Source organism: Opisthocomus hoazin, chromosome Z (genome assembly GCF_030867145.1).
Source record: "Opisthocomus hoazin isolate bOpiHoa1 chromosome Z, bOpiHoa1.hap1, whole genome shotgun sequence".
Lineage (NCBI taxonomy): Eukaryota > Metazoa > Chordata > Aves > Opisthocomiformes > Opisthocomidae > Opisthocomus > Opisthocomus hoazin.
In genome coordinates, this window is record NC_134454.1 from 59,896,893 (window position 1) to 59,924,472 (window position 27,580).

General features: G+C 40.8%; 1 protein-coding gene across 10 annotated transcripts in view; it reads left to right on the forward strand.

Moving 5' to 3' along the window:
* The first annotated feature begins 1,737 nt into the window (after positions 1-1,737).
* Positions 1,738-27,580, forward strand: part of PIGG (phosphatidylinositol glycan anchor biosynthesis class G (EMM blood group)) — a 95,189-nt gene continuing 69,346 nt past the window's right edge. For 8 of the 10 annotated variants that reach the window (XR_012766636.1, XR_012766637.1, XM_075447278.1 and 5 more), the window contains exons 1-8: positions 1,738-1,931; positions 4,941-5,146; positions 6,337-6,546; positions 8,014-8,202; positions 9,887-10,028; positions 12,514-12,726; positions 21,226-21,443; positions 24,306-24,587. Coding sequence is in view for 8 of the 10 variants with exons in the window: in XM_075447278.1 (XP_075303393.1) it covers positions 1,772-1,931; positions 4,941-5,146; positions 6,337-6,546; positions 8,014-8,202; positions 9,887-10,028; positions 12,514-12,726; positions 21,226-21,443; positions 24,306-24,587 (1,620 nt within the window). In the remaining 2 variants the exon portion in view is untranslated. Of the gene's footprint in view, positions 1,932-2,043; positions 2,431-4,940; positions 5,147-6,336; positions 6,547-8,013; positions 8,203-9,886; positions 10,029-12,513; positions 12,727-21,225; positions 21,444-24,305; positions 24,588-27,580 lie in introns of those variants that run through there. The other 2 variants (XM_075447276.1, XM_075447277.1) reach the window with 2 other exon arrangements.

Below are 27,580 nucleotides of genomic sequence, written 5' to 3' on the forward strand. Positions count from 1 at the left end.
GGAAAGAAAAAAACAAACCGTATCTACAAAAATGCCATTTTTTTTTAAATAGCAGCTTTACATCTTCTTCTCAGGAAATGGAAATGTTAGAAGCAGTCTGAGTAGAAGCACAAAGTGCTAAGAGGGACCAGAAAAAGCACTTGCTGCATGGCCTAAATGTAGAACAGTGCTCAGAGATGTGTTACCCAACCTGCCACATAAGCAGCTTGAGCCCACATGACATGGGCTCCTTGATTCCTTCTCTGTAGTTGGAGGCCTTAGGAAAAGCTTGGAGGGATATGAAGCTATACAAAGCTTTTGTCACAAACCCACTCGCACACGCCTTTCACATCAAGGCAGCTTTGCCTACTGGCAGCTGTTTCAAGGCCCAGTATGACCGGCTGGCCAGTAAGAACACAAACTGACCAACCTAAACGGGAAGACGCTCATAAAAGCACAGTACAATGCACGTGGCCTGTCTTCACACAAAACAGATCTCTCTTTGTGTTGAGGGAAATGGCCCAGCAGGAAAACTGCTCTGGGGCCCAGTTATATGGTGCTTGTAGAGTCCCATCAACATACACACAGCTGTGGTATGGTGACTGCAAACAGGTGAGGTGTCACACTGGCATCAAGCTGTTGCAGTGCGGGTTTGGCTGGTAACAGACCACAAGGCACCAAACCCCAGGCAGCGACTGGCACGGGCAGTCTGTGGCCAGGGGCACACGGGACTTGACAGATTAGAGAAAAGGTGCAGCTCAGAGGTAAAACTAGGAAGTCGTTGTGCATGCTGAAGGTACTACATGATTCTAGCAAAGAGGTGGGATACAGGACAAGGAGTTTTGCTTGGGGGAATAAAATTTTGAGCTTTTGAAGCTATCTGCCCGTACCAGTGAGCACAGCCAGACCACTACCAACTCTGCTTCGCTTTGCAGAATGTCTTTTATTTGCTTTTTCAGAAAAATAAAGCCTTTCAAACCTCATTTCTCCTCTTTCGTCTGCCACAACCTGCCTGCTACAGCCCGCTTCCTTTCCAGTGAGGAGGAAAGGTTAAAAGGTTAAAAGGTTACTACTATTCAGTGTTACTGTAAAGGGGGGGGGGGGGGGGGGGGGGGAAGGAGTAGGATTGCGCTTGCCAAACACCTGCAACAGTCACCAAGTTCGGTTTCCTTCCCACCTGCCGCGGCCCCCCTACTGCGACTTCACATACAACCTCCCTGCCCCCACAGCTCAGGCTTCGGACCCGAGCTGTCGGGGAAGCGGCTCACGGCTCTGCCGGTCTCCGGAGCGAACACCCTCTCTCAACACAGGCTGCAGCAGCGGCGGCCCCCGGGAAGCCGCGGCCCTGACACCCGGACCCCTCCTCTTCTCTCCGAGGCGGGGCAGCCTCGCCTAACCCCGCCGCCGCCGGGCCGCGGAAGTTCCGCGCGGCACTGCGGCGTGCCAGGGGCTCGTCGGCCCGACGCGGCCCGCCACGGCCTCCCGCCACCTACTGCCCCACCGCCGGGGCGGCGCGACCCGGCGCGGCCTCCAGCCAAGTCCTGCCCTGGGAGGTTCAGCCCCACCCTCCCCTCACGCCGGCTTCCCATTGGTGCGACTGCGGAGGTCTACTTCCGGTTGGGGGTCACGCCTCCCGCGGAGGGGCTGGCTGGCCGCTAGCCAATGGTAGGGCTCAGCGTGCCGTCACCGTGGCCGCTGGTTGGTAGGTGGCGGGGTCAGGGGCGGGGAGAGCGCGCCGGGGCGGGGCGGCGCGAGCGGAGCGGCGGCGGAGGTCGGGCCCGGCGGGGGAAGGATGCGGCTGCGCTCGGGTGTCTTCGCCTGCTCCTGCCTCCTGGTGGAGGCCCTGGGTGTCGCGCTCTTCCTCCGCGGCTTCTTCCCGGTGCCCGTCAGGTCCCTGCCCCGCAGAGAGGCCCGCGGGGACCCTCCCGCCGAACCGGCCCCGCCCGGCCCAGGTAACCCGACCAGCCCGCCCCTCCCCTGCACCCCGCAGCCCCGCCCCGCGCCGTCGCCGGGCCTGTGCCGGCGCGGCGGAGGGGGGCGGGGGGGCGCCGCTCCGCCCGCCCGCGGGAGAACCGCCCGTTGCCGCGGCGCTCGCGGCGGCGAGGGGAAGCGAGGGGTCCCCCCGCAGCCCGGCCGGGCCGCGAAGCGCCCCTCACGGCCCGTCACGGCTCCTCCGAGGTCGCGGTCTCTGCAGGCCCCGGTGCGGGCCCGAGCTGAGACCGTGACGCCGGAGTTCCCGAGCGTGTGCGTGGAGGACGTGCTGGTGCGTAGGCGCCTCGTGTGTCCCGCCACAAGTTGCGTTAGGATGACGCGAGGGACAGGAGCGGGCCCTTGGAGGAGCCTTCTTCACCGGTGCTCGCAGCTTGTGGGGCGAAACTTGGGGCTGAGGAGCGGAGCAGCGTTTTGCTGGTACAGAGCTCTTGCTGGGGACATCCGCGGATCAGCGGTTAGGTTGGTGGAAGAGGGCCGTGACCGCCGGTCGGGGTCGTTAGCTGCTGGTCGTTGTGATTTTTTCTGAAGTGTTTTGACAGGCTCATGTACTTGGTGGGCTCATATGGTTTATGTTGGGACAGGCTCACTTAGATTGTGAGAAACAGGGGAGGAGAGCGAAGTTTGTGTGATCAGGAGCGTGGTGTGCCGTTGTCAGTTAAGCAGGAACACTGAAAGAATCTAATCTGGCGACAGCCCCGCGTGGAGGCTGCCACACGGCAGGCTGCTTTTTAGCTGGAGATTACCGGGACTGTTAGATACGTTTGACAGGCTGCTGTGAGTGACGTGTTGCATTCACAGGTGATTAATGGTAGGAGACTAACAATGAGGAAGACTGTCTGGGTAGAAGCGAAGTGGCAGACAACTGGGCTTTGAAAAGATGGGTTTGAGTTGAGGTGTATAAATGCATACGACAGGGCTCTACAAACACTTTAAATTTAGTCATGCTACTAGTAATCCCAGGTATAGGTAGACAAAAATTGGGTGACGGTGGAAGAATATTTCTTTTCTGTAGTTCTGGGGTTACAGTTTGCTTGCAGCCTGATCTCTTGGTCTGGATGATAAGCTCTAAAGGCAGGGGATTGCTTATTGAACCATGATACAGAAGGCTTTCAGCCTACTTTAGGTTTGTTCAGAAAATTGTATTTGTTCAGTGAAGAAATTTCTTTTCCCTTTGAGAGCCCCGACTGCCGTTGGATCCATGCTGTCTTGCCTGTGGGATGACTGATAAAATTGTGTAGTTGCTTTTACAATAGTGAGTCCTTGCAGCACATCATTGTAGTAAGTTTTTGGTAGAACCCATGGTTTTGTTCACTGCTTACAGAAGTTCAGCTCCATTTAAAGTGATTGTTTTCTACATAACCGTACCAGGGATAAGTAAGCATGCCGCATGCCGAGAGCTGCACAGCGTGTTGCTTTGGCTGTCTTGTAATACGATTTTTCAGATGACTTGTAACCGACTCCTAATTCCTTTGCACTGCTCAAGATTCACTTACTGATGAATAACGCTGTAGGAGGGAGTTGTGAGTAGGGTGTACATGTTCATGATCTAATAATTTTTGGTGTCCAGCAAGTTTAGTTTCCCTAAGCAAGTGAATAGGTTTAAATTATGAGAAAGATTCAACTAGCAGTACAGTACATGCGGTTGTGCCTTCATGTTTTTCATTGAGAACCAAAGCATGCCTGCTGACTTGATAATTCAAGTCCTGGAAAAACAACTTTATCGTTTTAATTAGGGTTGCTAGCAGTTAGCATTTTGTTGTTGTTGAGATTTCCTTCTTCTCCCTGCTGTACCCCCTTCCCCAGTTTCCTTATCTGGAAAAATCACTAGCAGTAATGAGTCTGTGAATGTAAATTTATTGATGCTTATCTATGTACCAAAAATACAGTTTCTGAGGTAGTTTTTTAGGTTTTCTTGTTAGACACAACATTGTCTGTGACCTTTCCAAATTGTCAGGCACTTATTGCGAAACATGTTTTACTCTAAAGGAGTGTAAAAACCCTAACAGTATATAGTGAATGTACTGAGAAGTTGATTCACCACAATGTTGTCTGAGTAGAGAACTGTGAGTGGGATCCATTCTACTTCCATTTTGTCCTTCTGTGTTTTTTCCTGGTAGAGATATGGGACTTGTAGAGGTTGGGCCAAAACCTGCTGCTGTAAAAGCTAAATGTCGCCATGTGGACCAAGCTCAATGCAAATGAAGAGCTGCCGCGGCCAGCATTAAGTCTGTACAAGAGAAAGCGGTGGGCTTGAAGGCCTGACAGTGCCCACTGCCTGATGCACAGCAGCCTTATGGTGTGCCCGCCACATGGCATGGTCAGGGGATTCTGGAATTGGATTTTGGCCCTGCAGCTGCTTTCACCGAACTAAACTGGCATGCAGTCTTCTACCTGGAAGGGCGCAAGTGTGCAGAAATATTTTCCCTTAAAATTTCAGTGAAACTGTCAGTTTATTCGTAGTTTTCTGTTTCTCTTACGGTGGGATTTGATTGAGGGGCATTGCTTGAGATGTGTTCTGACATGCAAAACTGGGTATTAGCGAAGGTGAATGCTGCATGTTTTTTCTAACAAAGGTCTGTGGGATATATGTAATTCAGCTTTACTAAATTAACTAGAGAGAAGGTAGGACCTATCCCTTCATATTGCTTTGAACATTCTCCATTTCTTGGCTTGTCCTTAGTTCTCCTGATTTCACGTCATGCATTCCATTCACGCTTTGTTTTCCTTCCTAGATGCTGTATTGGATTTTTTTTGTTTTTGTTACATCATTCCTGTATTGGATAGCCTTAAACTTGGCTTCCTCTAATTACTTCTCATGTTTGCTATTGTTTGCAACGTCTTGCTTCTGAATGTGAAGTTAATAAAGAAGTTGGAAGCACTCATTTCTGTGGTGAAGTTGTCTTTAACTTCTGTCTAGCCATTGTTAAAATTTGTTGATGACTTTTATATACCTTTTTTTTGTTGTCTAGGAACGGTTTCTAACTGGACCAAAATTCCACCACCGCTTTTCAGAAAAGTTGTCATCGTGCTGATAGATGCTTTGAGAGATGACTTTGTGTTTGGATCCAAAGGTAAACAGTTCATGCCATACACTACACAAGTTGTAGAAAAAGGGACATCCTACAGTTTCATTGCTGAAGCAAAGCCACCCACTGTGACTATGCCTCGAATTAAGGTAAGCGGGTGTTTTTCCACTTAGGGTTGTTTTATTTGAGGAAGTTTTGAAGGCTGGATTGTTTCATATGCTCAGAGTTGGCATAAAGGGCAGATTTGCTGTGGTATTGCAATTTGTGGCTGAAACTGGCTTTGCTCTGGTAGTGCGTGTGATAAGAGTCCGGACATACCATGGCACAGAGGTGCTTCCTGCAGGAAAGGTCATGTCAGTCGTGGAAGAGGGGCAGAGAGTCTGAGTAAGAGTAAGGGATGTCAGCTTCTGCTTAAAACACTTTGCCCTGTTTTGTTGCCTTATTTGGTAGCTCTGCGGTGGGAAAGTCTGTGAGAATCAGTTAAGGGCAGTTAAGGCCCTACTGCAGACTTAAATGATTGACATAATCTTTTCATTGGTAATCATGGGAAGGCAGTAGCCTCTCGGTTGTCAGATTTTCTGGTTCTATCCAAGAACGTTTTCTATCCAAGAACATTTTTGTTGTGTTTCGCCATGTTCTTCTAACTTCTGATAGGAAATCCAGTTTCGCATATATTTGTTTTGTCACAGAGATGTTTTTGCAGAGCTTAAAAAGAAAATTGTGCCAAATTCCAGGTAACTAGCAGATGAATTGTGGCTGTGTCATCAAAATACTTGATCGTCCAGGCTTCTCAGTGATGGCTCTGACATTTCTTGCATAGAAGAAGCTGACAGAGTGAGCTTTGGTAGGTCAGCTGGAAGGCCAGTGAGAGAGTGAGGGGGAGGGAGAGTCTGGTAACTGTTTGATAGGTGGACTTAATTGCATTTTCCAGAAGATTCTTAATGACTGTTTTGAATGTGCCACCATTGTTATTGTTGTGTTAAGTCAGTTTACTTGGGCCTTCTAAACCATCTTTTTGGTGATTTAATGACCAGTAAAAGAAACAAATATCAGCTGGCATGCCCAGTCATTTTGTTGCCCACTAATTAAGAACATACTGTTTTTACCTTTCTGTAAAGCAATTTTTACCTCTGACATCAGCTAGCCCTGTGCTGAGACAGGGGGTGTGATGTGGCATGGCAGCTTGCACGTTCTTGTAATTTAATATGTTTCTTTATTGAAAGTTTTAATTTCTCTGCCCTCTGCTTCATTGCTTCCTCTTACACTAGTACTGTCTTCTGAGTACTGGAAACTTTTGGTTTCTGTTAATATGTCTCTTTTCATTTCTTGTTTTATGTAGGCTTTGATGACGGGCAGCATACCTGGTTTCATTGATGTTATTGTGAACCTCAATTCTCCGGTTTTGTTGGATGACAATCTGATATGGCAGGCAAAAACAGCTGGGAAAAGAATAATCTTTTACGGTGATGATACTTGGGTTAAATTGTTTCCAAAGCATTTTGTGGAATATGATGGAACAACATCCTTTTTTGTGTCGGACTTTACGGAGGTGAGAGGCTTTTTGTAATCCCACATTAAATAATATGAGTACAAACACGTAGTGGCAACTTCTAAGAATGAAGGAGTAAAACTGTCTTTGTTCTGAAATATAAACCTGGCAATTAAATAGAAATTGGATTTATATGTTTTTTCAGGTAAGCATTTCAGTCCCTCATGCATAGGCTATGGGAAGTGTGTTACTGTAGAACGTTCCTGAACAGGTGCTATGCTCAGAAAACTTGTTCTGGTAGGAAGTGAGACCACTTGTTTTGTTTAAAAATGCCACTATCCATGTTTTCAGTTCGCTATCACATTGTATTAGTATGTAACAGTTTTAAAAAGCCCACTTACGTATAATCTTGGTCTCTTAGAGACATACTTTCTGTAGTATTGCTTTTGTAGGTGCAGTATGAGCAGTGTTTCAGTCTGTTACCAAAGAGGGAGCATAGAAGTAAATGAAACAAACTGTGAAAATTCTTCTCATGGGCACACTGAAAAAATAAATGATTCAGCAATTTTAGTTCATATTTTGCACCTTATGATTTGTAAAATTCTCAGGCTGTTGACTTGCTGCTGCCAGCACAAGTATTTTATTATCATATTTGAGGAAGTTAGATAGGTCTAACATGAATCAGAAGACACTTCTAATTGGTTACTCTAATTTGCATAAGCTTCAGCAAGGAGTGGAAAAATGAAAACTTGCTACTGGATCCGCAATTATATGGCTGTCAAGCTCTTTATGCAGTCTTTATGCTTCCTGAATACGGTCCGTTACACAGAAAGCGTTTTATAGCTTTTTAGATAGTTATATCCATAGTCAACAAAGCGGTGCTGCGTGTGAAATTTTTGAAGGATTTTTAATATCTAGGGAGAAATACAAACAGCTAAAAATAGGTTGTCAACCTAAGCAGAACACATGAGTTAGGCCCCAAAAAGCACTTTTCAGATAATTCTTCTGTCTTGCTATGTTGTTATTTCTTTTTCTCGCAGCAAGTACAATCTTTTTGTGTTTGCGCAGTAGCAAACATTTGAGTTGAAAGAGTAGGAGTGGGGTTTTTCCCCTGTGCTGCCAAGCACTGAAGAGAGGCTTTTCCCTGTACCTGCTTCTTGTGAAGCAGTAAGTCAGGAGTGGGAAGGATGAAAGTAACTGAAAATGTTTCTTGAAAACGTTTTTAAAAGTATCAGTGGAAGCATGGCAACCCATTTTCTCTTTTTGTGTGTAATCTGATGTCTCGTAACCAGAAAAGAGTGAAATGGGTTGAAGAAACTGGTTTGTCAGACAGATTTTGTGACTGCCTGGCATTGAACTAATCAATCTGTGTTTTGTTTTTTTTTGTAAACGTTGAGAGTGACTCATTGCCCTCTAATTCTCATCAGCCTCTACAGAATTTCCATGGGTAGCTGATCTAATTTTTCTATGCTTTTTACAAGAGGGAAATTATTTTTAACTTTTAATTGTTTTCCTTTTATTTCTGAGGTTGATGATAATGTTACCAGGCATTTGGATAGAGCGTTAAAGAGAGAAGACTGGGATCTCCTAATACTGCATTACCTGGGGTTGGACCATATTGGACATATGACTGGGCCAAACAGCCCATTAGTGGGACCAAAACTTCGTGAAATGGATAACATCCTGAAGAAGATTCATATTTCTCTTCTTTCAAAGGTAATATGGATCCTTCTTGGATCAGTGTCTGTTAGTTGTGGACTAGCATTGCATTGATGTTCTTAAAAATGCTCGCTTGTTTGTGGGTGGTAGCTTGTTTCTTCCTGGATCGATGTGGGTATTCTTCTGTTCTTTTCCTTCCCTGGCCATTCCCAGTTAATAGTATAATGCAGCATTTCTAAGGATTCACTGGCTGCCCTTAGCAGTCTCTTCTGAAACGCTGTGGGAAATAACTCTCCCTTGGCGTGCTGGAAGAGGGGAGGAATGCATGCCAAAATTCTCTTACCACTCATGAGTTAAGATGGTGGTTGGTGTGCTTTCTAGTAATGAAATTCAGCAGAAGGGGTAATGGACATGTACAGCTAATGTCTGTGTTTTCTACAATTGTAAAGGCATGCCTAGTTCTTAGATATTGAAAAGATTGAAGTGGAAATGGTGGTTGTAAACAGGATTTTTCTTATGCTAAGTATAGCACATGAATTAGGAAATCTGAATCTTTTTATAGATTTGTAAATAAAGGACGTCACTTATCTAAATTATCTGGATGTTGAAATACCAAGTCCTAATTCCAAGTGGCCTGAAGCTTTTTTCTCATTAGTTTTTGGCAACTGCAATTCAGAATAGCTGCTCATAAAATTTCAGTAGTATTTTTAGGCAAATGGATACTATTGTATGAAAAGAGAGGTTAAATACTGCTTGTTCGGGTTATAATCTCATGAACATTGCTGTGGTTTTAGCGGTTTGTTAGTATGTTTTGCTTTTGCCAACTACTTGCAAGCCTTTATCTCAGTTTTAGAATACAGAAATAATAAAAGCACTTTACTTTTGGATACCAGGTACTGCTAATGACTAGAGATGACAAAAAGCTGCTTTGTTTTGGAATGACAATATTTATTCTCTGCTGTCTTTGATTTGTTAGCTCAAAATAGTTGGACAGGCCTCACTTATGCTTCTGTTTCTCTTTCTTCAGAAAAATAAACATTATTTGACATCAGTCATGTCAGATTTCCACCCTAAAGGCTCTTGAGAGACTAGAGAGAAAATTTGAATGTAACCTTTTTCTAAGATTTCTGTAGACTGTGTTTCAATTAAGCTCGCAATCCAAATTGGAAGCATATAATTAATTTTGTGTTTACTTTTTTTTACCAGTTTAGCTTATTTCCTTTGATGCTACTTAACTCCCCTTTTCCCCATCACTTATTTTAAGGTTTAGAAATAGGCTCATCTTTTTATATCAAGTTTCTGTTAAGTTAATATTTACAATATAAATAATTTAGCATTTATATAATATTAAAAACTCAAGGTGAAGAAATTGGAGGAGGAGTCCGTCTCTGTTAATGCTACGGCGCCTGATTTTATCCCACAGTATGATGACCTTTATTTAATCCTTCACTCAGTATCTTCTGACTCTGAGTGTTTTTTTAATGCTTTTTTGTGTTTTTTTTTTAACTTACTGACAAGTATGTTAGATACGTGTACGTGCCTTAACTGTTAAAAATGAATATTACTGCATAACACTTAGTTGCAGACATCTTTTGTAATCTGCCTTAGGTGTTGTGAGCCAATTTAAAAAATGGAATTTATTTTGAGAAATATTCATATGTAAAATTGATAAAGATAATGAAGCGTTATGTATCTGCATCTTGTTTGTACAGTAGCTTAAATTTATTTTTGTGGCTTGCAGGAAGGAGAAGCTTCTCTGCCCAATTTGCTAGTTGTTTGTGGGGATCATGGAATGTCTGAAACAGGTAGTCATGGTGGTTCTTCAGAAGGAGAAGTGCACACCCCACTTCTGTTTGTCAGCTCTGCTTTTGAAAAGAGAAATGGTAAGGATCAAAGAAGGTTGGCTTTTTTTAGAACACATTACTGTCTGTAATTTATATTAGCTCTAGAATTCTTCCGGAAATGTGCTTGGTTTGTTCTACAGATATCTGGGAAGGCCCATTCTGTGTGACCTAAACCTCTGGTTTTAGCCAGAGTTTGCATCTGTGTCATACTGAAACCATGCCTTAAGCTTTGTAACTGCCAAGAGAATTGAGTGTTTCTCAGATGATTACCTTTTGCAGCGCTGTTCTACTTGAGAGCTAATGAAGTCTGTTGTCAGGATCCTGGGATACTGGCAAATGGATAGGATTAGAAGTAAAATCCTGTTTGAAGTGAGTTTTAATTTTTTTCTTTCTTGGTCAGAATATTTCCCTGGCCTCCCATTCTTCCCTCTCATACAGCCAGGATAAAGAAATAAATGACAGTTTCTCATGCTGAGAGTAATAGGGAAGAGGAAGAATTGCTGTTGTGAAAGGGTGAGAGATGACAGCAGTGAAAACGTGATACTGATTGCTACGCATTAAGGAAAGACTATGGAGCATGAGTGTATTTACTTTATCAGCCAGGCAGTTAATTTTAAATCATTAACGTGAGTTTATCTGTTTCTGAAACTCATTTTCTACTTGTATAACGTAGCTTAAGGTAAGAGGCAAGAAGGGAATGGTGTGGTAGAGAGTCTTTAGTACAATTTGTAGAGTCTTGCTTGAATGAACTCCTGGACTGAATGAATCGCTGAAATGTAGTTATACCAGGAGTGAATGTTTTCTTCGAAATAATACTTCACTCTGCGTTTCATTCTGCCTCTTGCTCATTTCCATATGACTTCCTTGCTTTTAAAGCCTGTTTGCAGAACTTTGCCTTGTTTATCTTCATGGAGTTTCCTGCAGCACAGTGGAAGTACATTTATCTGCCTGTCGTTTGTAAAGCTGTTATCCAGCTGCAATAGAAAGCTTTGCTTGAGGAGTCATTGAACTCTTTTCAGATATAAAATCAAAATAAAATCAAGAGCTGACTGAAGCTCTCAGGTAAGGTTTTGCTTTATAAGTTGCACCAATATGTATTGACACCGAGGCCACGTGAGTGTAGATTATGTAAATGCAGTCCCTTGTTCATTGGTATTAGTTTCTTTTAGGTTTAAACTGAACGTGTGGTTTTTACAATACAACAAAATGTATCTATTCACCTGTCTTTTGTGATCGAGTTCGTGATTTCTAATGATGCCCATGTAAATATCCAACAGCTTGCTTCTCATTGCTACAGTAATCAGAATTCTAGTCACTGCTCCTTATGATCCCACTGCAAACAAGATGTACTGTGGTTAATTTGGTAGACCTCAAAATAGTAATCCTGTGGGTTTTTGCATTTAATATGCTGTCAGAATATTACTTGTGTAGCCTTCTACAGAGATGTATCACCCAGGATTGGCTAAATGCGTTCGGTAGTATGGCTTTTTTTAACCAGTTAAGGACTTGCATTTAAAGATGAACTCTGAAAACTGCTGACATACAGGCACTTAAGCAGAGAGGCTTTAGGGATTATAGATGGCTTTCTGTACAAGTATGGGATTAATCAGTTGTAAATGAGAAGTGAGAAAAGTTCTAATGCTCTTAAAGGGATCCTTGAGAGTAATAAACGCTGTATATAGAATTCTTTCTATACTGTACTTAAGTCAAAACACTCAATGTCTGGAGTTACAAAGAGAACAAAGTAAAAGCATAATAGAAAACCACCGTTATGTAACTAATAAAGAACACAAAGGAACAATTGGCATGACAGCCTTGAACAAAAGGTTACTTACGTTAGTGAAGGCATTCACATGTGTAGATGTCTATGGGACTGGAGGCTAATCCTGATAGCTCTAGTAAGGTAATGAGATCCTGCACAGAACCCTTTAAAAATGACTGGATTTGCCTGCATGGAGCCATGGAATTGGGCCTCAGCATTCTTTATCTGACCTCCAATTCTGCTTGCCTAGCAACCTGATATAAATTAGATCTTTAGTTGTTTTCATTGTATTGAGAAACTTCTAGAACGCAGTCAGCATTATTTTAGATTCTGATTCTTCGCTCATGCATTAGTCTACTGTAGTGCTTTCTGTGCTTTCTAATGTAAAAGTTATCAAACCTGCTTAGAATGTAGGCTGCAATTTGATATTAATTTTATCTCCTGGACCGTCTCTTTTCTTGGTTGTAGTTGTATTACATTTCTGTTGTCTTTACAGTAGTTGTTAGCATTGAGGAGTGATATTTGCTGAGAATTTAGTAGACTTTGGTTTTGCAACAGCAGAGGACAGCAGCTGAAAAAGATCACTCAGCTCTCTGTAGATCACTTGAAATAGCTGATCTAACAGCAATGAAAAAATTTTCAAACTAGCAAGATGCCAGCTGTCTCAGGAGAAATAGAATGGGCCTGTTATTGAAACACTTTTTTTCCTCTCTCTGTTTTTGGTGGTTTTTTTTTTATAATTCTTTTTTTTATTGATTCTAGGTCCTCTAACCCAGCCTGCGCTTGTGCAACAAACTGATTTAGCTAGCACACTGGCTATAGGTCTTGGTCTACCAATTTCAAGAAATAGTGTTGGGAACCTTATATTGCCGGTTGTGGGAGGCAAGACAATGAGAGAACAGCTACGTTTTGTGCACTTGAATGGGTTCCAGCTTAGCAGACTCCTGCGAGAGAATACACCTGCTTATGAAAAAGGTAAATCAGCTGAAAAGACAGTTACTATACAAAAGGAATTGTGTGCTCTGGCACAATGCCTCTGAATAAAGTTTTTTTCTTAATGACCAGTATCACTCCTAGTAGGCAGTAGAGCAGAAATAATGATGAAAGAGTAAGATTAAAGTAAAACTGTCAGTGTAGTTAAATCTCAGTGATTTCATATCTGCTATTTGTGAGGTATCCTAAATCAGGCACTGATGCTGAGCTATTTGGAGGAATAGCACGATGGAGTAATTTTTTTTAGTTTAAATAAAAAGATGCTTCAAGTAAAGCTGGGAAATAATTTATGGTAAGTTATCTTTTTGTTTCATTCTTATATATGAATTTACTTGGAGTGAGAACCTAGAGAACTGCAAAGTTGCTTATTAATTATACATAAGTGTGCATATATGTGTGTGTCTGTTTGGAGGAAAGAATGAAAAACGTGGAAAAAGTAAAGCAAACCTAGCAAATTGTAGTATTTTGTTAGGAAGCATGATACAAACTGCAATATAAGTAAGCATGTTAATATGATAATTATGTGAAAAAAATTGAGTGGTGAAGGAGAATATTTTACCATGTACATTAGAAGATGTTCTTGTCTTAAAGTGACTGTGAAGCTTGAAGTCCTTGTTGCTTAATTTTTTAATTTGTTGAATCATTAAAATAACTGGATAAGAATGCAGAGCTGTGTTACAGCTATGAATAATTAAAGTGGATAACAACATAAAGTTCGTCAAGATGATCATTGTAGGTCAAGAATCAACTATCTTTCAACATTATGGCTTCTAATCATAATTAAACCCTGTCCAGGAGTCTAAAAAAACAAATGCTGCTTATGGTATCAACATGTCAATAGCAGGACCCATACGCCATCTATTCAGATATTTTTTTTTTCTGCACAGATTTCTTCACTTTACCCATTGCTGTCAAGTGAGGAAACTTGCCCTGTTGGTGGAGTTCAGGATATGGCTGTGTTACTGAAAATTCCAATACAAAGCTCCATCTGACAGTATTTCTGCAAGCACTGGTGAAACAGACTGTAGTTTCTACCAGCTTCTGGTTTATATCTTCATTTTCATTTTATTTTTGTTTGAGAACAGCTTAATTTCAACTTGTAGCTTTCATCGAGGAATGAAATCAAAATTGCTGAGGATGGAAATGTGAAAATTTTTATGCTACTTACTTGTGACTGGAAACTGCTGTTAGAGGTGCTACCCTGCTAGAAAGGGGTTGGGGGGCAAAGCATCCATGATGGGCTTCTCTCCTTTCAGTAACAAGAGAGTCTCAGTAACATCGAACCAGATCCAAGTGATGGTAGTTTTTTTTTGCAGAGTCTTAAGGTGAATTCTCCCTGTTGCTGTAAACTTCTAAAAGGGTCTTGATTTTTTGAGAGGGTCCTATATATGTAAGGCTGTAGCTTAACGCTTTGGTCAGGATAATTAAGATTGGCAGGGAAAAGAGAAGTACTGTCTGTTTAGTGTTAAGTTTGATTGATTTGGATACTTCAGGCCCTAGAAATACTAAAGAAAGTGTCACTAACTCCGTGATGAATACCACATGTAGTTTAAAAGCATACATGAATGGCCCTTTATTTTGGGTGGCTTCTAAGTGAATATAAGTAGCATCCCTTCTATCACATGGGCACATACACATATATACATATCTGTCATGATTCCTATAGGACAGGAATTATCTTGCAAAGAAGTTGCCAGTAACTGCACATTCAGTAATCAGATTCATCTTCAAGAAGGATCCCCATTTTTAATAGGGGTGAAAAGGAGGACCCTGGGAACTCCTGCCCAGTCAGCTTCACCTCTGAGCCCGATAAGATCATGGAACCGATCCTCCTGAAGGCAGGTCGAAACATATGGAAGACAAGGAGGTGATTAGAGACAGCCAACATGGCTTCACAAAGGGCAAATTGTGCCTGACTAATCTAGTGGCCTTCTGCGATGAAGCAGCTGCATCAGTGGGCAAGAGAAAAGCTATGGGTAACATCTGCATAGACTTCCGTAAGGTCTTTGATACAGCCTTCACCAGCATTATTGCTGCTGTATTGGAAAGATACGGGTTTGACAGGTGGGATCTTAGATCAGTAAGAAATTGGCTGGATGGCCATGTCCAAAGAGTTATAGTCAATGGCTCAGTGTCCCAAGTGGAAACCAGTAACAATGGTGATCTAGTGAAAGATGTCCCTGCCCATGGCAGTGGGTGTAGACTAGATAATCTTTAAAGGTGCCTTCCCTTCCAACCAAAACCATTCTGTGATTCTATTATTGTAAATTGGCAAGGTGAGGAGAGAGAGTTGCACTTTATGTGAGAGAGCAGTGGCAGTGTATGGAGCATGGGAATGGATGATGAAACACTTGAGAACTTACGGGTCAGGATCAGTGACCAGATGAAAATGGGCAATATTGCTATGGGTGTCTGCTACAGACAGTCTGAGTGGGAAGAATTAGTAGGTGACATCTTCAGGCAGCTTGAAGAAGCTCCATGTTCACCATCCGTGGTGCTCATATGGTGCTTCAACCATCCTGTTGCAGTCCAGGCTGGATAACTGGACAGTGAGGTGGACTGAGAAGTGGCTCAGCTGCTGGGCTCACAGGGTTGTGATCAGCAGCACAAAGTCCACCTGGAGACCAGTCACTAAGGACCAACTCCAGGGCTTGGCACTGGGGCTGATGCTGTGTAACATTGTCATTAATAACCTGGATGACGGGGCAGAGTGCCTCCTCAGCAGGTCTGCATACAGTGCAGAAGTGGGAGGTGTGGTTGATACAGTAGGTGGGTCTGCTGCCATTCAGAGGTGCGTTGACAGGCTGGAGAAATGGGCTGACAGGAGCATTGTAAGATTCACCAAAAGGAAATGCCGAATCCTACACCTGGGAAGAAATAATCCCTTGTACCAGTGCAGGTTGTGTACCGACTGGTGGGGAAGCAGCTTAGTGGGCAAAGACAGTGGGTCCTTGGGGACACCAAACTGACCATCAGGCAGCAATACACCCTTGTGGAAGGAAGGCTAACAGCATCCAAGGCTGCATTAGGAGGACAGTCATCAGCAGGTCAATCCTTCCTCTTTCCTCAGCTGTGATGAGACCACATCTGGGGTTCTGGGTCCAATTCTGGGCTCCCAAGTACAAGAAAGACATGGATATAGTGTAGCGAGTGCAGTGAAAGGCCTAGAGGTGGTGAAGGAATTGGAACATCTGTCATACAAAGAGAGGCTGGGGGTGCTAGGACTGTTGAGCTTGCATAGGAGAAGACTCAGCAGGGATCTTATCAATGTAGGTAGTATGTGATGGGAGGGAATAAGGAAGATTGAACCAGGCTCTGCTTGGTGGTGCCCAGTGAATAGACAGTGGGCATAAATTGATACACAGGAAATTTTGTTTAAGCGAAAGAAAACTTTTTTTATGTAAGAGTTGCCAAACACTGGGATGAGGTCCTCAGAGAGGTTGTGGAGTCTCCATATCTGGAGACGTTGAAGACCTGACTGAACACAGGTTTGAGCGGTCTGCTCTAGCTCAGCCTGCTCTGAGCCTTGGCTTTTTATTTGGGGACCATCTGGACACTCATCAGACTTGTGCTGAGAAATCTTGGGCCATACTGTTTCTGAATTCCACAGACAAGGTATGCTGCCAGTTTTTTTGAAGGAAAGAAATGCCAGGAGATAACTCAATTAGACATCTCGGGTTTGCTGACTGCGGGTTGAAGCTTTCCAGTGCAGATTCTCAGCTAGTAACGACTAGTGGATTGTAACATTTCGGCTGAATGCTAAGAGAAATGCTTATAACTGGAGCTTCAATTTAAAGTAAAATATACTTGCAGGGATAGCCCAAGTCTTGCTGTTTTGTTTTTAATTATTGTTATTTTCAACTCTTCAGCTCAAAAAGAGTAGATTCTTCTAAAGGGGAAAACACAGAATGCCTGCAGAGAGTGTTGTAATTTGCAGCACAGAGATAGGGCACCAGCTGTTAGTACCTTGAATATGATGACTGAGTCATGGTAAGAAAAAATTCACCCGTTGTAAGCGATAGCATAATGTATAAATTCATTTTTCATGCAACGTTAGTTTCCTTTTTAATGCAAAAAGATGAAACCAGATGTCAATTGAGATGAATCACAGTCGGATGGGGAGGCAGAATGGCCTTTACATTTCATGAAGAAGCCATGGAGTTCCCTGGATTCAGCCACTCCAAGGTTAAGGATAAACTGGAACATATCCTTGTCTTCAAATGTGTTTTAAGTATATCTGTTAATAAAGAATAGAATTGAGACCACTCAGTAACTTTTTTCTTTTTGTGTTTCTTTTTTTTCCAATGTTTGTTCATACAAACATGCATTTTCAAACCAAGAGGTGGTACAGCATTTCATGGAGCTTGGGTTTTGATTTATTGAGGTACAAAAGAATCTTCACAGTTAAACCTGTCTTCAGGTAAATTAAATTTTAAATGAGAAACTTGAAGCTCGACTCAGGGCTTGATTATTTTGAAGACAATTTTTGGAAACATACTAATAAATGCTAATGTGAGGCATTAGGTTTTCTTTGGATAGAGATGGACACACGCAGCTAAAAAAGAACAGTCTAGAAAAGGAGAATAAAAACAGCTGGCAAAAATGAAGAAGATGAAAGGAAAAGTACCTAGAAACACACTTTGGGCTTCTGGGTGAGTTCATACCTCAGTGTAAGGTAGGCAGCTGTGGGTATCTAGTAATTCCCTCATGTTCTGAACTTCTGAACATCAATCTGGATGATGAATTGTTTCTTTGAAAGGCACTGCACAGTGGAATGAAGAGTCATTCTTAAGAGCAAGTTGGATGTTGTTGTTAAAGTGGGTGTCCACTTTTCAATTTGAAACTAATCCTGAACTTGTATTAGATGCATGTTTTGACTGAAATAATTTAGTTTTTACTGGGAGATTTCTGTATTAAAACTGGAGAAGTCACATACATTTATACATCTTTTCTTGGATTTATAATTTTTTTTTTTTTAGTGATTGCTGCCTAGGACTGCAACTAAGTGAAGTTCTTATCAAACAGATGCTTGGGAAGCATAGATGTTTGCTTGTGATAACATTGGAGGGATGCTAATGCAGAAAATGCTAGTGTAATACCATGTGAGTAAACTGTTGCCAGGGCTTTGGGAAACCTGGGCAAGCTCACTTTGGATTTTGCCTCAAGTTTAATTTGTCTTGTGAGTATCCTATGCGGGAGTGGCTTGCAAATATTACCCACCAGTTACCAAAATGCTTTTCCAACAACCCAGAGTCTATGACCCATCTCATTTTGTACTTACTGCATTCAGATGTGCTGTTGAACAGATAACATTGAAGTTCTTAAAGGAAGTTTGGTAACTGTAGTTCTTTATGCCTTTCTGCAGGATCTTTAAATCAGTCACTTAATATATATCAATGACATAAATACGGGTTTGACTAGAACAATCATCTTTCATAACAGGGACCGAATGAATTTGGCGGGCAGTAGCATGGAAAGAGGTAGATGAGAGTGGAATAGAAATGCTGGAAGGAATAAAGAGAGAGACTGGGCAAAAAGCATGAAAAGGGAGCAGAACAGGAGCAGAAGATGTGGAGAGAATTTATTTAGATTTCAAAATATAATGAGCTAATTTAAATGTTCTGTTTAATGGAATAGTGTCATGTCAAATCTCAGTTTGATTAAAGCTCATTTTAGATGAGCCTTTCTGGATGTCCTCTCAGAAGTATGAATATTTAACTCTTATTTCAAAGAGGAACTTTCTGGGAAATTCACTGTTCAAAAAAGTATGGTAGGGAAGTGGAAGTCTGCATGCGCACTGGCAGCTGTCTTGATACACAAGTGTGTGCTGCTGGCTGAATTGTACTTGCTAGGAGATACCTGCAAGCCTTGTGTGTAGTAGGACCCGCATGCTTTGCAGTCTGTTAGAAGTCTTGGGAGACCAGACTGCACATCGCGTTAAACATTGCTTTCTAAAATTCTTACTTTGAATTCAGTCTGTAGTAGATCACAAAGTGTCTTGTAGTGATAAGAGACTTACAAATGGTGAGCACAATTCCTTCTTAACTGTACAAGAGTTGTCAATAGAAAGACTTAATTCATCTTCATTCACTTGAAATAAAATTAAAAATGCTTCTGGATTTAATAATGTACTTTTGCTGAAAAGGCCCAACAAAGAACATGGTGGGGTTTTGCCAACTCTGATACACTGTTGATCTATCACAAGTAAAAACAAGACGTAACTTACATCTTTGTGACACCAAACTTAATTTCAGTCATTGCTTGAACTGTTGTCATCTGAAACTGTACAGCAAAAGTTTTGCCTTGCTTTTAGCTAAGAAGGTAAGGAGTGAAAGACAGAAAGATGATGATAGGCTTGTTATGTAAATATTTCCAAATTCTCTTGCTTGCCCTTAAGCTGTGATTAATTTTCAAGTGAAATCACAGGGAAAGAGCAAGGATTATTAATGTGAAGTGAAACTAAACAATAATTTCTGGCAAAAAATACAGATATATGTGAATGTTCGCACATAGCGTAATGTCCAGTCAGATACAAGTTTCTGAAAGTTAAGCTCTTTCTTTCCTTGTGTTGTTGATTGAATTGATGTTGTGATTGCGTACTATACTCAATTACCAGTATTTTAAATATCATATATTCTGTTGGAGTATGGGGTGATGCACCTGTGAAAGAAAAGGGAAAACATGTCTTAAATGCTGTCAGGAACAACACCATTTTCCACATTTACAGTAAAACACAGAAACTGACCTAATTGTTCTATTTTAAATAGATGCTCTTGAAATTAGACTTACATAAAGTGAACAGAATGTTCTTCGGGTGCATGTAGGACCCATGATAATAATTTTGGCAGAAATTATTTTTTTTTATCTGTGGGCTTGTAGTGAGTTTACATTTTTTTCCATTTGTGAACAGAATTGTGCTCTTCTGTTTCATCTGCAGAATCTAGTTATTGTCAATGCTGAATAGATCTTTTTGGGAAGTGAAAAGGCTGTCAAGACTCAGCTTTTTGTGCTACAAACTTTTTGTGTCTATGTTTAGTAATGGGAAAATTGGTGCTGAAAATCAACAGTAGTTGATGGGAGAATAAAATAGTTGAATACTTTCATGTGTCTTTTGAATTGACTTGAATCATTGTCTCTCCACACCTGCCCTTTGGCATGTATCAACCAGAACAGTTGCTGTAAAGTAAGGATTCTTTGGAATGACCAATAAGGGGAGATAAATGTAGAGGAAAATTTACTGTTGTACTTGCAAAGGACTTCTAAGATGTGGGATTTCGCTCATTGTTTCTTTCCTTCGTCTCCTGTTGTCCTCACTCATTTTAAGTAAATTTAGAGACAGTAGAATAATGCAGTCATATTTCTACAGTAGAAGAGAAAAAGAAAGGAAACTAGTGTCACTGTACCTATGTTAAAAAGCATACTCACATTAAAACCTGAACCCACAGGATTCAATCATTGTTTTAGAATTACTTCCTTCAGGGGCATCGTCTATTGCTAGTCTTGTGCTCATCCCCAGTTCTGAAATCAGACCACAATCTTCTTACGTGTTGTCAGTGTTCACCCACAGTCAGAAGACTTAATCAAAACCACATTTCTGCAAGAAAATGTTAGCTAGGCATAGGCAACAGGTGTGTGTCCTGGAGGCTGGGTTTTTTCCTGAGTTTCCCTTGGTGTATTATTTATTTGGTTTTGTTTTTTCTTTTTTTTGTTTATTTTTCTTCAGATCAGATTTTTTTTTTAGATATAGATAGGCTACCATGAAATCACCTGCTGCCACGAGAGTCTTGCTTCCAAAGGTTGGTGACAGCTTCAGGTTTTCTCTTTTTAATCAAGTTAGACTGTGGGCCATCCTTACACTATCACAGAATTACTGAGTTTCACTGCCACGGATTGCTTTGCACCAGCTTCATAGTCCAAATACCAGAGGCCAAACTGTGCACTTCAGTTGTTTTCTGTTACTGCTTCAAAATCTTGTATCCTGTATGTTTAACTTTGTGTTACCAACTGACTCTCATTAGCTTTGTAGTAAAATTGGGGTCCCTAATATGCTCTGTGTGTCCTTTGATGTTTCCTCCAGAGATCAGCTGTTTGATTATTTCCCACTTGGCTTGCGCAACGGGTCCTGGATAATGAGTGGCTCCACTGGAAAACATGACTTTTTTCAGGATTTAAAACATTTGAATGAGTTTGTCCTGGAAACCTTTTGTAAGAGTAAATGGATGTTTTAGTACGTTTGTCACTCTTAGAAGTCTTGACATTTTATCAGGTTAGGGATTAATTGCTTTTATTCTGAGTAACTGTCTCATTATGGTCTTGCTGCAGGAAGATAATGTAACTAACTTTCTAGGTGTGAAAAAAGTTTCAACCTCCATAGCAATTTTATTTTATACTATACAAGCAAATATAAAAATACGATCACATCTCTAATTCTCCTTTGTTCCTGGGTCCTCTTACCTTGTTTTTTCTTTCACCCCTCCTTAGATCCTGGATATGAACATTTTAAGATAGCAGAAAAGTCCCATGGTAATTGGATCAAACTGTATTTAGAGGGGAATAATTCAGAAATACTCTTAAATCTTGGCAAAAAAGTCCTGAAGCAGTATTTGGAGGCCCTGAAGACTCTGAGTTCTTCACTAAGCAAGCAAGTGGCACAATATGACATGTATTCGATGACAGTGGGGACTGTGATCATTATGGAGGTATGAAAATACATCTTTCTGTGAAAAAGCTAAATGCACAAAAGTGAAAGTTTCTGGTTTTTGACAACTCAGTGTATACTCTTACTGGTCTTTAGAATTACTGAGTATGAACTCTTAGAGTTGGTTGACTTTCTGCTTGGATGAGGTAATGTTCTTTTTGAAGTATAACTTGGCCTTTAAAGTGATTCAGGAGGGTTTCTGATATAGCTACTTACATTTTGGTGTAATTAGTTACAGCAAATATGCACGTGTGCTTCAACTTAAATTACTCTCACATTAGTTAGCCGCCTACTTTTTGAGTAGCCTTAAAGCACTGAAAAAAAAAGTCTAGCAAAGAAGTTCCTACCAGTTCCTCTTTATTTAACAGCATAGCTGCTCAGAACAGGCAATACCTTGCATGGGTAATTTTCACAATTTCAAGAATTGTTCTTTGAACTGGTAGGTTCACAATGATAGTGTAGAGCCATGAAATAAAAACTTGCTGTAAGGTTCTGGGTTGCCACTTCATATCTCATGTAGGATAAGATATCCCATGCTGGGAATTTTAAGTGGTTCTCTGCAATTGATATTTTGGGCAAATCTCAAATGCTGGAAATATCCTCTGTGGTAATGCTTTGAGAACCATGCTAAAGGGATACTGTGCCTGGACACTGAACTTTTATGTACAGAAGCTTGCACTGACCTCTTAGATGGTAAGAGTGTCAATTTTTGTAAGAATAAACATTGTTCCCTAGGATAGAAATACCTACTACAAGCTTAATTTACTCATTGCATGTGTGTGGTGCTGTACAAGACTCTGTAATTGCTGTAGCACTGGTCCTGTTCAGTGCCTGGAATGGGTAACAGTACATAAGCAGCTATTTAGTATTTGTGTCTCCTTTGTCCTGACAGGGCTTTATGCCTGGTGTTGTATGCACTGTTGTCTGTGCACAGAGTGCATCTGAAATAGGTTTCTGAGAGACTGCTCAGTGGGGTTTATCACTCTGCTGACTACTTCACAGGAATTAGTTCTGCAGTGCCCTTGGGAGGTGAGATGGTAGGCTCTGTTCCCGCTCTGCAAATGGCAAATCTGGAGGTGGACAAAGCTCAGTGAAAAGCTGAAGTGCTTGCTACTTCTTTCTCCTTTGTTTTGGGAACCTATGGATTCAAGCTCTTGACAGTTTCTTTGGACCCGAAGCATTGGATTTCTTATTTTTTTCTGGAATGCAGTTGTAGATGCTTACTGTTTCTACAAAACAGATACCAGGTATTTTACTCAAGGGCCCTTCATCGAAAGAAAGATCCAGCTACTAACCATGAAAATTGTGGCTGAGAAGAGCTTGCTCTCAGCATCACTGTAAGACTTGGTGCAAAACTGTTCGAGTTTTTTTCTTTTCTCCAGTGCAGTACTCAAGAAACTGCCTTGCTTTCCAAAATCTTTTTGTCTTGATAGGTATTTTCCACCCTCACTGAATAAATAAGTGTAGGGAATCTCACAGGTGATTTCAAACTACACCATGCTATAAATGTTGTAAAGCCTTCATTTCAGATGGGGAGAATACCTTTGGGACATGAATTGGTAACAGTGTGTTTGCTCAAAAGAGCTTAATTTAGATTTTTAGCTAACTAGAATTTGAGCATTTTCTTACCATGAGTGCTGTTTTTGTTTTAATTGTATGTGGTGTGTTAAAAGGTAAGATCTGAGCCAGTTTGAGAGCATGAAACCTCACATTTTCATGAACAAGTGAACCATGTGAAACAGAATATGGAGAAGAGGGAAGACTACTGCAATGCATTGGATTATTTTGGTCTACTTTACTATACCTCACTGTATTGTGGGAAAAATTTTAGGCAGAGGTCTTCACAAGTGACAGTGAAAGATTATAGGTTGGCAATGGTCTGATGTAGTTGTTTGTATCTTGTTTTGTTTTAATCTTACCCTAGCACAAGCTGATTGAGCTCGGTCTACTCCTATCTCTATCTGTGCCCCTTGCAAAGAGTTTTAGCACGAGGCTGAGTTTTCCCTTTGCTTGTAAAGGTTTGTACATGGGTAGCAGAAATTATTCATGATATTATTCATCTCTACTGCTACAGTTAACTGAGAGCAAATTCGGATTTCTTCATGATCTGTGTGCAGGTTAGAGCAAAGCAAAAGTAAAACCAATAAATAAATTAAGTTGGGGAGAGGTACAAAAATAAATACCGGGAGAATTCATAAGCTTGAAATGCAGCATACGCTTGTGTCATAGTATGACCTTTGGCAGAGTGTGTATGGAACTTCAGGCATTTACAGGTGACAAATAAATTCTTTGCTCGGAGGACGGTGAGGCACTGGAATGGGTTGCCAGAGAAGCTGTGAATGCCCCCTCCCTGGAACTGTTCAAGGCCAGGTTGGACAGAGCTTTGAGCAGCCTGGTGTAGTGGATGGTGTCCCTGCCCATGGCAGGGGGGTTGGAACTAGATGATCTGTAAGGTCACCTCGAACCCAAACCATTCGCTGATTCTATGAATAGTGGGTCAAATTTTTCACTTACGAACTCTTTTGATATTGGGAGTTAAAGCTCATACTTTTGGAGGGAATGGAGATCATGCATGTGATCAGTTACTACAGGTGAGGAGGTACATGGTCATTTATTAAACTCTGGTAAATGGTGTGTCCAGTCCCTTAACAAATGAAAATAGTGTCTTTGATTCTCCTGTTTATATGGTAATATCTTACTGGGGACGAAAAATCTGGCATAGATCTTCACTTTTTTTTTTTTTTGATGAAGTGTATGTACTAGCAGAGTGACATGGATGGCACAGTATGGTTTTTTGTGAATTCTCACTGTATGGTTTAGCTAACCCCAATTCCTTAAGTATTAATTCTCTATTTTTTTCTAGGTTCTGCTACTGCTTTTGCTCAGTGTTCCAAAAGCCCTGAGCAGCCGGGCAGAATTTGAAGTGCCCCTTTCCACTCCACTATTCTCTCTGCTGTTTTACTTGATGTGTCTGATGCTGTGTGCAGTTCACGTCGTTGTATGCACGTCAGCAGAAAGTTTATGCTATTTCTGCAGTATGTCCTGGTTAACAGCAGTTGGAGTGATGATCCTGATTTCTGCACTCATGTGTGGTATTTTATCTGCCATTACAAAGATCTTGGAGAATTCCAGACTTCCACTGAAGGTGAGAGCATGTGTTAATTATGGTTCAAAATGTTATGCTCTTTATGCGTACTTTCAAATAAAGTTTTATAAAAGTTTTCTCTGTGTATACTTAAAGAAATTGTTATTTGTTATGTAATTTGAATAATTTAAAATTATAATTGAAATGTGGTGTGTTCACTATGGCATGATACTGATTGCTATAATGAAGATCATAGAAGTGTTTATTTTCACATTAAGAAATGTTCTAATTAGTGTAAATTATTTTACAGTTGATTTTATGAGATCAGAAATAGTTACGCTGTGTACGAATGTTATGCTGTTACACAGTGATGTTTCACAATTGCAATTAAAGCAAAATGTATGATTTTTTACATCAACATGTACCCATGGTGGTCTGTCCTTTCCTAAATATCACAGACATTAATGCTCTAATAAGAAAGTACTTTGCCAGTACCCTTTCTTATACTGGTATTCTTAATGCTTTTTTACAAACAGTTTTGAAACTGTAACAGAGGGACCAAAATTAGTCTGTCTCTTCTACTTTTTAGTTAAACTTTTAAAAGTTTAAAAGTTTAACAAATTGAGTTTGTTACAGTCTTTGGAACGCTCAGAAATGTTCTTGGTTCTGTGAGTAGTTACCTTCTGTAGAGTACTTGATGAGTTTTATTGTTGTATTGAATAGAATTCAGGTAATTCCAAGGAAATAGAATTTACAATATCTTACTCTTCTTTCACTGTGAAACTTAGTATGCCAGGAACTGTCAGTCACACCATAAAATCAGCTTCTAGTTGTTTTTTCGAATGCTTGTTAGTCATATCTTTCAAAGACCTTTCAAAGGTCTCTGAAATTCAGTAACTTTTATGCTCATAGAGCTCTATTCAATGGTGCAACCTCTGTGCAGTACAGTTCTTTGTCAGTCTGGGTTTCTTTGAATCACGTTTGGGGTTTTAGTACCTTTTTTTTAGTGTGTGACAATGTGGGGCAAGTACATTGCTTTAATGATATGATTACGTATTCCCTCAAGCTAAAAAGCAACCTTTCTGACTTATAGAAGCATGTAATAACTGCTATATTTCATATAATTCAGAAAATTCACTACTCCTGAGTGGAGGTGAATATTGCACTCTGTGCAGCTCTATGCTGTAATTCCTGAGTTTAATTATAAATTTAAATTCTTGTAAGTAAGACTGCTGCTTTTTATTATTCATACTATACCAGTTTATAATTTTTGTTTCTGTGATTTCCAAAGTTGTGTTATTCCTTCTTTGAGATGCTGCTTTTCTGAAAAAAGTCTTGGACTAAAAGTAATGTTGTTCTCTCCTGAAGACAGCTTCCCCACCCCCAATCCCGTTTTCAGTTTTCTTCAGTGCAGTTCATTTCAGTGTAATGAAAGTGAGTTTTGGACAGAAAATTATGTTTTGTTCTTATTTTTATATTTATCAGCCATGTAAGATTTAGGTGTGTCTGTTGATTGTTTAGATAGACTAAAATAGAGTAACAGCTCAGATAACAAGTCTGCTTAATGAAATCAGAGAAAGAAGTTTCATCTCGGGTATAGCTGCTAATAGAACAGTCTTTGTAAGTGTGAATCACAGTTTTCTTTTGGTACCGAAAATTTTTGTGTCAAAGTAGTGTTAATGTTTTGCTGCCAAAGCTAGTGATGCTCGTGTGGATTTTTTTTAATGGCAAATAAAAGAAGAAAGTAAAGTTAATCAATGTGAGTGGAGAAATCTGCTGAATGAGATGTCTAGTTGTGCGGTTTGTTCACACTGTTGGTACTTAGGGGCATCTTGGTGTTTGAATGGACTCAGTTCACTTCTGCCATTTCTGAGTTTTTCTACTTACGGCTTTTCTTAGCTTTCTGTATTTTATTGTAAATGAGGTAGAAATTATTCTTAGAAAAAGTAAGAGTATTGTCTTGAAATAATAATCTGTATTCTGTAGAATCTTAGTATTTACTTGCTTTGCAATGATAAACAATCAACTAAGGTTGACAAGCTCGGTTTTCATCTTAATTGTTACCAGTTTTCATAATTTCAGCAACAGAAAGAACCTAAAAATTCTGACTGTCTAGACCTGCGTAAAATTTACAGACGTTTCACTTCAATAAGAGTTGAGAGCAATGACAGTGGATTATAGCTTTGTTCTTCAGGTTGATAGTCTCAAAGCAATTCAATCTGGCTATGACCAGAAATCTTTCTTATATAGCTAGAGATGAGTTAATTCCTTGTGACACCCACTGCTGTAGTACCTTTAAAGTAACTTCATGTGACCCAGGAAATACGCTTTCCTGCTAGATCAAAAACTGGAATCTAGAAAGAAGCTGCTATTCCTTGGCTATTACTAAATTTAGAATAGGCTGTTACCGTGTTTTGGTTGACAGGTGCGGGCTCTGCCTTTTTAGTTTGGCTTGAGTCTTAGGGTTTCATTCCCTTCGCATGTTTTCATCCTTGTTGGTGAGAGACAGCTGCTGGTGTGAAAAACTTCCTGCAGGTGGATTATATATTGCTAATGCCGCTGCTCTGTCAGTGATCACAGCAGCAGCTGCAAAATGAGTCCTGGTATTCAAAACTTGAGTTGGGTGGAAGGGCTTTTCTTACGAAAGGGGTTTATTGCTAGCTCCCTGACAGAGGCAGATTTCTCAAGGAACTCGTAAAAAGAAGCACGCATGTAATCTGTGCTGTTCAACTTATGGAGTAAATCTTTCTGAGGAACTTTAGAGGAGGAAGTGCCATTTCTGTACCCGTTATCTATTAGCCATTTCTGATGATTCCACCTAGTCAGCTGTGCCTAGGGACCATGGACAGGAGTATGTGTTATAAGTCTTCATCTATCTATCTATCTATCTGTCTACCATCTTTATCCCTTCTGTTTCAGTTGTCTTCCTTCACCACGGCTGCTTCCCCTGTGCAGCTGCCTTTGAGAACAAACTGAGCAAAACCAGACAAACTGATTAGAAATTATATTGAGGATACTCTGTCCAATTTCATGTCTTTGCCTCCAGCACCTCA